Source organism: Siniperca chuatsi, linkage group LG6 (genome assembly GCF_020085105.1).
Source record: "Siniperca chuatsi isolate FFG_IHB_CAS linkage group LG6, ASM2008510v1, whole genome shotgun sequence".
Classification (NCBI taxonomy): domain Eukaryota; kingdom Metazoa; phylum Chordata; class Actinopteri; order Centrarchiformes; family Sinipercidae; genus Siniperca; species Siniperca chuatsi.
In genome coordinates, this window is record NC_058047.1 from 27361423 (window position 1) to 27374724 (window position 13302).

Below are 13302 nucleotides of genomic sequence, written 5' to 3' on the forward strand. Positions count from 1 at the left end.
TATAATATATCGGCCAGAATTAGCTTATGGCACATATTGATATTGGGGTATATGCCGGCCGATAAGTAATATGATAATATTTTGCCATCATTATATGGTTGAAAATATTGTATTTTTATCACATGTGAAACATTTATCTGCGTGTCATCTTGTGTCATCCCAGTGTAAAAGGGCGCTAATTGAATCTGATTAATAATTCACTATTATTCAAAATGCAAGCCACAAAAACCACGGTCATTTTGACAGTAAGCATAATTAGCCCTCAGATGGGAAGTATTTTACAGAGGCGGGCACCTTCCTTTTTAGAGATGAGCTACAACAGTAGGTTACTTCTCCACAGGAATAAATAGCATCTCAGTTGTGTTTATTTTTATGTAATAATTATATCATTCTTTGAGTTCAGGCAGTATCCAATAGGCCTTTCAATGCTAACATAGCACATGTAAAATCTCAAACATACAGTATAACATTTAAAAAGCATATTTACAGGCTCAAACCTTAACATTTACATGTTTTAATGCATTGTGCTGAAAAATGTGAACTTTAGCTTTTAACTTTAACATTTCTAACATGTTGTTATGTGGTCTTTTGGCCAGCAGAGTGCAGTGTTCTCCTGATTGGTGGCTGTTCTGGCCTTTAGTTCACCAAGCTGTGAAAAAACAGACCAGACAGACTCTTATAACAGGACAGTATCCGCTGGCTTCCCTTGGCTTGGCAAACGTTGAGCCTATCATTTGTGATGGGTGAGAGAGTGATCAAGCAAGCATGAGTTTGCTTACACACACACACACACACACACACACACACACACACACACACACACACACACACACACACACACACACCTCCCTGCTCTACAAAAGCTTCGCAGGTGATAGTTCACTGCTTCCATTAGACTGATGAGATTTTCTGATGTTTGCCACCACTCATGCTGTGTACATAAGATGCAGTGTCATTTGCTGACCTGCCCTCTTTGCATAGCCTGCAGTATATAGACAACAGCACTCTGCACATTTAAATTGTCTCTTTATCTGGCTGTCTGATTGTATGGTATCCAGCAGGTATTCCTAACAATGCATCTGTCACTCTGTCTTCAACTTGTGTATCCAACCGACATTAAAATTGTATGGAGTATCAATGTATGGAGTAGCAATCGGCAAAATTTGAATGCACATGCTGACATGTTTGCTTATCTCTCTCTATAACATCATCAAATTCCTCAGTCAGTACTCAGCATGCTTAAATCAAAGGCACAGTAGCCCAGACTTTGGCAGGAAGCCCGGAGGATACCTTATTATCTTCAGACAATCAGTCTGTGTGTATTTGGAATAAAAATGTGCAGAAACAGGAATGAAAGACAAAAATCCTTTTGCACATCCGAGTCAGTCTCCTGCTCACAGTCACGGCTGAGGAAGGCCACTAGATGAGGATTCTCCTCCACTCCCTGGTTACATGTGAGACTCTTTTCTGTATCATTTATAATGATTCTACAGAACATTGTGGTAATAATTTACAGTTGCGTGTTTTTGTATCAGACGACTGTAATGCAAGATTTATGTACATGCTTGGGTGAGCCTTGCTTTAGCAAAATTGAAACCATGGGAGTCAGGATAGTCATGCAAACCTTATGTTATAAACATTTCAATTTCTAATTTAACCTTTTTAAACAGGGCCTATAGCTATATATATAACTGTGGGCAATATAGCTTATACACTAGACTGTATAGGAAGTATTTTATGGGTTTTTTTCACAAAAGTGCTTACACCTTTTTGACTGTGAAATGCGCACATAAATTAGATCAGCACCCTGAACTTCAGGTCTACATTACTATCAGTCTGTGCTACATTAGAATTGTGTGGTCATGCAGTTTAAGTGCAGGATTTCTTTGAAAACTTTACCTCACAAAATTAAAGGACTGTGGTGTTGGCGCTTACTGTTCTGGACTCAAGCAGTTTGCTCATTGATTTTCATTCCACACTGAGATTAATTGAAACCAATGGCTGCCAGGAAAGGTAGAAAACAATACATAAAAAAAAAAATAAAAATCTTAAACACATCAGCGTGGTTTGCAGAATTGTTAGTGTATGTTATGTAATAAAAGTAAGTTGGAGTGAGTGGGCTAAAACATGCTAAACAACGCTAGCTGTGTGGGCCTTTAAACGGAGAACTTGTGTTGTCGTACATTTGGGGCCGTTCACGGTACGCTCAGTTACTCTGGGCTATCTGACATCGACACGTCGAGTCTGAAGATCCGGGAAAACAGGAAGAAACAAGGAAGCAGAGCACTAGCTACCGGTGGTTCTTTTGGTCTGTTAACCGCGGCGCTGTTTGTTCACCTAACGTTATAGCAAAATGCCTGAAATACAGACACCGAGGTAAGAAGGGGCTGCTAAGCATCGTACGGTATAATTGTGACCGGTTAACATTACACCCAAGTTAGCTAACGTTACGACATGTCAAACAAACAGCTAACGTGTGTTGAAGTCACTCTACCTGTTGGATACATTACTGGTTGTGCGGTAGCAGCTTCTCCTCAGTTAGCTGGCAGTCGCATAAAGACGGTGACGTCCTGGATTTAACTTTAGATTCACCGACTGTGAACCAGGCAGTGAAGGTGTCAAATGTGGAGGCCACAGTCTCCATTCACCCCTGATCCATTAGTTTAGGTGGGAATTGAGTGGGCTTTGTGTTGAATGTGACCTCAGAGTTGGTGAGGTATTCACAAGCTGTGACAGGAAATTGAAAAGGGTGAACACACACTGAGCCCCAGTGGCGAGATCCATACAAAAGAATAAGTATTCTACAAATATACAAGAATATGCAAATAAGAATGTTGAATGTTTAAATCAGTCATTGTTTTGTCTATGGCAGCCATGTACTTTTCTGTTATTGCTATGTTACTTTCTCATTCTCATGCCTTTGCCTTCGCTACGTCAAGGGTTCGAGCCATCAACACCAGTGCTAGTGACGGACTGGAGGGGTTCAAGGCACATGCTGTGTTCCAGGAAATCAACAAGAAGCTCCAGGAGGTGATTACATGACAATATTGTTAATTGTAGACCTGTGACTTTATATTATTATTATCACTTTTTACAGGTTTTTATTCTCTGACACTTTAATTATAATAGTCCTTTAAAAAGGCAGTGCAATAGTTTTGGTTTAATTCATCTGTAGTACACATATACAGTACATTTCCTTAAGGACACATCATTCCATCTAGTCACATCATATATAGTGTTTCTAGGGCTGGTCCATACGGCTGTACGGGCCTTTAGCCTCATGGTGGCACATTTGGATCACTTCCCAAACTTTCAATTCATAGCACAAAAATCATTTCAAGCTTATGTGGACTCAATCAGATGAATGGTTTCCTCCAAAACTCTTTTTTTTAAGCAGTTACCTTTGTGTGACCTCAATCATACCAGAATCATCTCAAGCTCGCTGGCAGTGCTGTCTATGTAATGAATGGGATTTGTCATCAATGAGAATATGGCAACAGGGGAGCAGTCTGGATATTTAGAGACATGGTTTAGTGTGATATCTCAGGGAACTGATCAGACAAACAGATTTAAAATTTTAGATGAGCTTATCTTTAGTAAGAGAATCTGTTGTCCCACTTTTGTATTTCCATATTAGTTAAATGTTGGGAGGGAAGAGGATTTTTCTGTTTTTATTCAGATCCCAATTTTTTTAGGCAGATTATTCCTTATTATACCTTTTTGTTTTTTGATGTACTGTATATTCAGCTGTAGAGTGATCTCCATAAACACTTGTATGTTTATGATATAAAAAGAGTAAGTTAATGTAGCCTGAGGAAGAGTGTTAGCTTAAAATATGTTGCCCGTGTAGACTGCAGATTTAAAGGTGCCTTGTTAAGTTTTCTTGAAAACAAAGTTTCGGTTTACATTTGGATGGCGTTCCTCATAAAACATTAGCAAAGCTGTTTTTTTCATTTTAAATTTAAAAATGTATTCTACATTTTGAAGCCTGTATTGTTTACATCCATGTTTTCTTGCTAGCAGTCTTCCTCCCTGCCTTTCCCTGGTGCATTGCTGCATTTCTTGGAGTGTTTCTTACACCTGTAGATCAGTGGAATAGCATGAAACCATAGTATGTGTGTGTATCGCCGCGTCTGCACGGGTGTGTGTCCTTGTTCTCGTGCATGATACAAACAAAACAGGGACTAACTGTAGTGACTATGCCATGAGCTTGTAAATATAGCTAGTGGAAACTTTATTCACATGTAATAGAGATGCTATAGGGTTTACCGTATGTAAAATCTGTGTACTTTGAACAGGATGGTGAGCAGTTTGTGAAAAAGATCGGGGGAGTGTTTGCCTTCAAAGTAAAGGATGGACCAAATGGACAGGAGGCAACTTGGTTTGTGGATGTGAAGAACGGCAACGGCAGTGTTCACAATGACACAGGTAATTAAACTCAGGGGCCTGGAAAACAGTATCAGGGCTTTCTGTTGCCTCGTATGACAGTGGAAACCTATAGTGACATGTAATCTTGTTAATATTCAACTATGGGTGGAAATGCAGTTTAAAGTTCAAGGCCTGCACAGACTGCTTTTCTGCTTCATCTGTGTGTGAATTTATTAGCCTTTTACAATACATTCAAATACCTGCAAGTCACTGATGTATGCTCCTATTTTTGAATGACGTTTAGTTCCTGTATCTCTGCCCTGCAGCTAAGAAAGCAGATTGCACCATTTCCATGTCGGATACAGACTTGTTGGCCTTGATGACGGGGAAGATGAATCCACAGACTGTGAGTATTCAATTTCAGTGTGGTTTGAGTGGACTCGTTTGCATGTAGTATTGTAGCACAAGTATGTCATTTACCTTTTTATCTTCTCAAGTCAAAAGTGTGTGGGAGTATTTAAATCACAGTCTTGCCCCCAATGTCCGCCGGATGCAGCTTCACACTTATTTTATTTTCTACTTATACCCACTTGGTACTTAATTTATTTTCTGACCTGTTTTTTATAGTTTTTATAGTGTATTGTATTATATATATTTTTTTGCTAGTACTTTCTCCTGTGTGCACTGACGTAAAGACGAGCTGCTGTAACAAAGAGTTTCCCCTCGGGGATCAATAAAGTATTTCTGATTCTGATTCTGAGTGTGCCGACGTCCACTGGTTGCACAACCCGAGTGTCTCGCTTGCGGCTCACATGAAGCTCTTCACTTCTCTCTGTTATCTTTACGCACCGGATCTATTTTTGCCAGAGCGGCTCGCGTCTTTGAAATGTGAAATTCACTAATGAATCTATATATTATCACTGCCTATATTTAATTGACTCAAAGTTAATATTGATGCATTTTGTTCGTCACTAACTTTGTCTTTAAGGATAGATTCACATTTTTTCAAGTCTGTCTTGAAACAACACTCGCATGCCCATATGCCTCCATATTGGCCTCGAAGAGATCCCTTCTTAAAGCGATTCCACTATAAGTGATGGGGAACAGAATCCACAATTCTAAGTCTGTGCAAAAATGCATTCTTCAGCAAAAACTAATAGAAGGTTTCAGCAGTCTAAGTTTGTCAAATCAAGTGGGTATCTTCCAAAGTGTTAGTCTTTTAAGTGTGAAACAAAAGGGAATTATGTACTGAAAATACTGTGTGTATCTACTTTGGAAGATACACAGAGCAACGCAGGAACTGCATGGCAGCCTATAAATTTTTACAAACCGAGTTTTGTCTAAAAACCACCTACTACTACAAATCCGTGATGGAAACAGAGGGCAGAGCGACTCAGTGAAATCAGCTAAACTAGTCCAAAGTGATCCAACACTTCAGCTGACAGAGCTGGTAGCAGCCAATCAGGAGAGATGCTCTGATGTGCGCTAGGATTTTAGAAATGAACTATTAGCAGGACACACACTTTAGTTCTCCGACTGTGTGGAAATCTGATATATTTTCACAACACAGACGATGAACGAAGACATTAAAACTTGAGTCTTACAGGTAAAACGTGAGACTCATGTAGGCTGTTGTAGGAGATGACTGTGGGACTGTGCGTGCTACTAGGACTACTCACGAAATACAGATACAAGACGGAATGTGATGCAGCCGGATCCAGTGGAAATCCAGGATTACACTTGTACATTTGGGGCCTCATTTATAACATCTTGTAGTTATTAATCACTAAAAGGTTACATGTGCACAAAACAAAAAAGAAAACAGCAGAAAAATCCTGATTTATAAAACTGTCTATACACTCATGTATACATTCTTCCCTTTTTATAAACCACTGTCAGCTTGAAATGTTGCACTATCGCACAAGTCTCATACCCTACTCTCACTCTCTCTATATATAACTGCTATAGTTAAACCAAAAAAGGTTAAGAGAGAGACCCTTTGTAAATGTGATATATCAACTTATTTATTCAGAAAGAGAGGAAGAAACAATAACAAGTTTTTTTTAACAATAAAATATCAATGCTCTGCTTGGGGCAAATAATAAAAAGAATATTACAATTTTTTTATATATTGTCTTGAATGCTGTTGACATCTTGGTGATGTCGTTAATCTTATTTATTTATTTATTTATGTTTTAGCGATCTTATGTTTTATACTGACCATGTGTGGTCGTAGTTGAGGACAAATATCCAACGCCGTAGACAATACTGTTGTGTTGAAAAAAAACCCCTGACTTTTTTTTAGTTTATTTTGATTCCTGTATAAAATTTCTATACGGACTTAAAACTGTTTGATAGTGTTTATTGACTTTACAGTGTCAGTATAATTTACTGCGTCATTCGTTTTTTTTTATGATATTGCTATAGAATGTCACTGTCTGTCATATTTATAGTTATATACCTAGTGACTTTAAAACCATATTCATTATACTCTATATAAGGCCTAGGCCTTCCCTAACATACTCTATAGTGTGTTTATGGTATTTTATTTATATGGCATCAGTATAATGTTAGTGTAGGGACTGATTGAGTTGTGCAGTGGCTCTGGCTTTTTCCTGCAGTTTATTTAATCCCACACCTCAGCATGTGTGTCCGGTTCTCCTAAAAAGTGGAACAGATACAGTAGTGTGAAAAAGTGTTTGTCCCCTTCCTGATTTCTTATTTTTTTGCATGTTTGTCACACTTAAATATTTCAGATCATCAAACAAATTTAAATATTAGTCAAAGATAACACAAGTAAACACAAAATGCAGTTTTTAAATGAAGGTTGTTATTATTAAGGGAAAGGAAAATCCAAACCTACATGGCCCTGTGTGAAATAGTGATTGCCCCCTACCTGTTAAAACATAACTGTGGTTTATCACACCTGAGTTCAATTTCTCTAGCCACACCCAGGCCTGATTACTGCCACACCTGTTCTCAAAAAAGAAATCACTTAAATAGGACCTGCCTGACAAAGTGAAGTAGACCAAAAGATCTTCAAAAGCTAGACATCATGCTGAGATCCAAAGAAATTCAGGAACAAATGACAAAGAAAATAATTGAGATTTATCAGTCTGGAAAAGGTTATGAAGCCATTTCTAAAGCTTTGGGACTCAGCGAACCACAGTGAGAGCCATTATCCACAAATGGCGAAAACATGGAACAGTGGTGAACCTTCCCAGGAGTGGCCGGCCGACCAAAATTACCCCAGGAGCGCAGCGACGACTCATCCAAGGGGTCACAAAAGACCCCACAACAACATCCAAAGCACTGCAGGCCTCACAAGCCTCAGTTAAGGTCAGTGTTCATGACTCCACCATAAGAAAGGGACTGGGCAAAAATGGCCTGCATGGCAGAGTTCCAAGACGAAAACCACTGCTGAGCAAAAAGAACATTAAAGCTTGTCTCATTTTTGCCAGAAAACATCTTGATGATCCCCAAGACTTTGGGGGAAATACTCCGTGGACTGATGAGACAAAAGTTGAACTTTTTGGAAGGTGTGTGTCCCATTACATCTGGCGTAAAAGCAACGCCACATTTCAGAAAAAGAACATCATACCAACAGTAAAATATGGTGGTGGTAGTGTGATGGTCTGAGGCTGTTTTGCTGCTTCAGGACCTGGAAGACTTGCTGTGATAAATGGAACCATGAATTCTGCTGTCTACCAAAAACTCCTGAAGGAGAATGTCCGGCCATCTGTTCGGGACCTCAAGCTAAAGCAAACTTGGGTTCTGCAGCAGGACAATGATCCAAAACACACCAGCAAGTCTACCTCTGAATGGCTGAAGAAGAACAAAATGAAGACTTTGGAGTGGCCAAGTCAAAGTCCTGACCTGGATCCTATTAGATGCTGTGGCATGACCTTAAAAAGGCAGTTCTGCAAAGATGAGTGAGCCAAAATTCCTCCACAGCGCTGTAAAAGACTCATTGCAAGTTATCACAAACGCTTGATTGCAGTTGTTGCTGCTAAGGGTGGCCCAACCAGTTGTTAGGTTTAGGGGGCAATCACTATTTCACACAGGGCCATGTAGGTTTGGATTTTGTTTTCCCTTAATAATAACAACCTTCATTTAAAAACTGCATTTTGTGTTTACTTGTGTTATCTTGAAATTGTTTGATGATCTGAAACATTTAAGTGTGACAAACATGCAAAAAAATAAGAAATCAGGAAGGGGGCAAACACTTTTTCACACCATTGTATGTTTGCCAGTTGGACGTGATATATTAACAGGATATTTTGTTAGCGCCTGGGTAAAACTAAGAGGAAACACTGTGCTGCGTCATTATTGGCTGACTGCGCAAATTTACCGCCCTCAGACTAGAGGCCATAGAGTCGTTGCTGTGTAGGGTGAAAACCTAATGGAGATTTCCTGCATGCAGCGTCAACAGGAGAGAGACCTGACAATTAAATGGCAGAGATTTATTTCATGGCTGACTTTGAAACACAAAATGTGATCTGTTTGCAAAAAAAGAACAAAAAGCAGATGTTCCAGCCCCTTTCAGCATCAGATATTCTCTAACATGTCAGTAGAAACCTTAGTGCTTAAAGGATAAGGCTGGCAAGATTATGTTTTTCTTATTGTCAGTAAATCCCATTAAAAGACCAAAACCTACAATAAATGTATCCTGCCAAGTATTGTATGTGTATGCAAAGCCTGATATATCTTCCATAAAGCTCCATTGTTGTCCAAAAACTATTAAAAACATCAATTAGCCACACTGTTGCACTGCGTGACATGCTCCTTCATTATCATTAACACACATACTCAATCCCACATACACCCTCATGCTGCTGGAAATACTCACTAGAACCACCAAATGTGTATTAAAATAGTGATTTCAGAGGCAAATTCTATTTAGTTTTGACTCTTTTGATGCCAAAACAAACATCTCCGTTTCTCTTTTTCCAGTATTTGCACATACATAATTTTTCATTTCAACAAAAAGCAGTGACTCATGAGGCCCATCAAGGTCATTTGTACTGGAAGAGTAATGTTGGAACACACCTCTCTGCCATCAGTCCATGGCCATTTACAGTGATTACTGTACATGTATCAGAAGTCCCCAGAAAAGCCGTCACTGCACCGTGTTTATGTAATGAAGGATAGCTGTGCATGCGCCAATAGAGAGTTTTCCACTGCTTTATCCAGGACATTTCAGTTCTTCCATCTCTGTCATAAACTCACATGAAAAAGCTTTAATTTTCCTTCTGAGAACTGAATATTCTAAGAATTTCTGCTCACTCAGAGTGTTCAGATTATTACCTCCAGATCTGATTAACCCTTTCATTTCAATTGTTTTGCACTCAACGTTGGGTCTGTCCACAAACATTCATTTCTCTAACTCTACCCACTCTGTGTCTGTGTGCCATGCAGTTTCCTGACATTTCATAAGCTGTTGTTGCTGTTGCCCCACTTTCCCTGGGTTGAGTTAATCTCTCACGGCAACTCTTAAAACCAGCAGCATGTAGTTCTCGCCAATACAGACCGAACTTCAGATTCATACATGTCTGGATGACGTTTTTTCACCCTCTCTGATTCACAGGCGTTTTTCCAGGGCAAGCTGAAGATCACAGGGAACATGGGACTGGCCATGAAGCTTCAAAGCCTGCAGCTGCAGCCAGGCAAAGCCAAGCTGTAGATGAGACGTCGGAGCTAGCTGTAACTACACCTCTGAACACTGAAAAGAGTTAACCACAAAGAAACCATCTCATCACTGGACTGAACCACTTTTCCTACTAGCGACCTCACTGACTGACCAGGGGATTAGTCAGCAGCCCTGCCAGTCTTACTGGAGAATAAGATAGATAGACAGATAATTAATTTTCTAATCAAGTCCCTCTCATGATAATACTGTCAGTACACTGGAGTAGAGACAGGTGCTCCCTACTAATTCAGTTTAAATCCAGTTTTCAATAACTTTCCAAAGTCTGTTGCTAATGAAAACTTACTTTGAGTGTATTATGTCTGGAAATGTTTTGACTAGAGCCGATTGATGTCATTTTCCACAATCATGGACACAACAGTCTAAGTGCCTCCTCGTCTCAGTTTGCTCTAAGGTTTTTAGCCAACAACGTAGAAATGTTTTTCACTGTGGCCGCCCAATGTTTTAACAGAGGGGTTGTCATTTTCTGCAGTGCTATGTATGAATCTTTAAAAGATTTCTACTAAATAAATTTCTTTGCTGCGACATCCATTGGTGGTCTGTTTTTCTTGAGCAGTAATTGTATTTAGCACACACCCTTGACTAATACCACTGATTTAATGTAATCATTTTATAGACATAAACAAAAAAGCCAGAGCAAATTGTCTGTGAAATGGCACATAAAACTAGACTAACAACGTGCTGGTCCTGTTTTTTAAGATGAAGGCTTCTGGACTTATGATCAAATGGTAGTGGTGGGTTTATGGATGTTAAATTTGAAATATTGGCCAGATGTCCTAACATAAGCTTCAGTGTTTATTCAGTGTAAAGGGTAGACGTTAAACTCACGTGATCACTGTCTTCCTGGCTCCACAAGATATTAACACACGCAAATGACTCTTGCACAGTTTAGGGGTCCTGTTTGAGGGTGTATTAGTGTAACCTTCCACAATAATGGCCCTCTGTTCAGACGCGACAGTACTTGGATGTCACTGTCAAGTTGGCTGGGCCTGCGCATGTTCCGCTTTTGGAGGACCTTGCACTTTTCCAACACTGCTGCGACCTGGTTCCAGACTGCCACGCTGTAGTTTTTCCTTTGTAAATGGAGGAGCATGGCTAAAAGACAAATCCGTTAACTAGCTGTGACCCAGATTCCACTGCAGCTTTGGCTTGGCTCTTGTAGTTTTCTGGGTCGTACTCTGTAGTCATAGTGGGCTCATTTCATTGGTCACTAATTGCTATTGGCATCAAACCTTTATTCAAAACATGCTTTACTAGTAGAATAATGTCATAAATGATCTAATCTTCATGTGAAATGCATACAAGCTGAATTTTTAAATTCTTGTCGTAAAAAGGCTGAAAGACATTGTCGATTTAAATTACCCCTAAAATGGGGGTACTTAAAGGGGCACTCCACCAATTTTACACATGAAGTTCACTTAACTTGTCGTGGAGAGTACTACTGTAAAAACAGTTGTATAATATGTTCTGTGGCTCTGGAGGAGCTCTGTCAAGTCAGGGGAAATTAACCCTGATGATGTCACAGGGATGTCATCAGGGTTATCTTGGCTTTGGCTTGGAGATGACAAATTATAACAGAAAGCCTATAGTGCAAACTGGAAATGTTAAAGAAGTGGTTGTTTACCAGGAAGGGGGGTCTATCACAAGATGCTATTATGGTTCAGTTCAGTATCAGTTGCATTATGGGAAATGTAGGATCCAGTGTTGGAATTTGACTCATACAAGGGACTGAAAGTCCAAATGTCTCATTTTTACCAATTTTTTAAAAATGTTTTTTTGCACGTCTTCCAACATTGTGGAAGTGCAAAACTAAATCAGTGGAGTGCCCCTTTAAGATGTAAAGTTGTGTTTAATGTGCTGTGATACTCTTACATTAATTATCTTCCATGATGGCTCTGCTTGCTCTGTTGTCACGATGACCCTGACCCAAATAAAATGTTTTCTACTTTCTATGAGTTATGTAACACTGCAGTGATTCAGCTTGTATACAGGTCATTACTGTCTGGGAAATGATTATTTGATGCAAGATGTGCTGTGTTGTACTTTTCCAAAAATCCAGGGGTTTGTTTGGAACAAGCAGAAGATGAACTGGGTAGTTTGGAGCAGTGATCACCACCAAATAAACATCTCTCCATCGATGCAACAAAGCAGGAAAAAAACATCATCTCCCTGCTTACAATATATTAGACAAACCTATGTTCTACATGCTGTAAATGCTACGTGATGTAATAAATGTCAGACTCGTGTGATTTTTTGTTATTGAACAATAAATTTACAAACAACAAGGCAGGTTGACCTTGGTATTAAAAATCTTTATTATGTGTCTGAGTAGTTAGACGCTTGTGGGATTAGCAGGGTTGGTTTAACAGTGATGACCAAGAGAGAGAAGCTTTATTGGACACTTTTTGCATTACAAACACTGGATAGGACTTGAGGCCTTGTTTTCGTGGTCCGCTTTTACATGAGACAAGAGAGCTGCCCTTTAAGGAGCGGTGCTCAGTGGAAAATAGTTTGTTCAAGTGAAAGATGAAAAGTAAAAATTCAGACAGCTGTGTGCAAAGAGAGCAGGCAATATCCCAGCTGTAATTGATAGAAAATATAAACAAAACACTTTCATGCTGGAGCTGTTTGACTATGTGTCACAGCAGGGGCAGGAGTGTAGGTGTGTACTAATTTTCTCCTAAAAAATAGAGATCAGAGGTCACAAGACTCCCTACTGATCATTGTTATAGCTGACACGATCCCTTTGCAGTGAACTGGAGAATGACATGAAACATAAGAACCTGCAACCTGTTCAAAACTGTTGTAAAATGAATCTGTTGGAAGGGGCATTGTTTAGAGAAAGTTGTCTGAACATGTTCCACTGAAACAGTGGAAACTTATTAAAAACATGTAGCCCCCTCTGAGGGGAAAACCGTTTGCCAAAAAATATGATGAGTAATTTCGAGAGCGTGTTTTCTCCCATTTCAGGATGGGATTCAAGGCTACAAACCGAGGTCCGTCTCTCTCTCTCAGCCTGAAAACAGCAGCTCAGCAGGTATGTGATCAGTGAGACTCCCAACCCCCCCGTCAGACTCAAGGGACCCAGTATCTTTCACCCGGGTCCAAGCATTCATCACTGTCTTCGTTCTTGTCTGCATTTGGTGGCTGCAGTTCCAGCACAAATAGTTTTAAGAGGGAGATTTATATTCTAGAAAAAAATACTAGAGGCCACTTCTAGAAGATTC

General features: G+C 39.6%; 1 protein-coding gene across 2 annotated transcripts; it reads left to right on the forward strand.

Moving 5' to 3' along the window:
• Positions 1–724: 724 nt before the first annotated feature.
• scp2b (sterol carrier protein 2b) lies at positions 725–10606 on the forward strand. Of its 2 annotated transcripts, none has more exons than XM_044198593.1 (5): positions 725–765; positions 2940–3030; positions 4299–4428; positions 4695–4774; positions 9956–10606. In XM_044198593.1, the coding sequence occupies exons 1-5, from the start codon at positions 740–742 to the stop codon at positions 10049–10051; spliced, it is 423 nt and encodes a 140-aa protein (XP_044054528.1). In that variant the 5' UTR covers positions 725–739; the 3' UTR covers positions 10052–10606. The 2 variants fall into 2 exon arrangements, with proteins under 2 accessions (XP_044054528.1, XP_044054529.1); XM_044198594.1 differs by lacking the exon at positions 725–765 and adding an exon at positions 2220–2376.
• The last annotated feature ends 2696 nt before the right edge of the window (positions 10607–13302 follow it).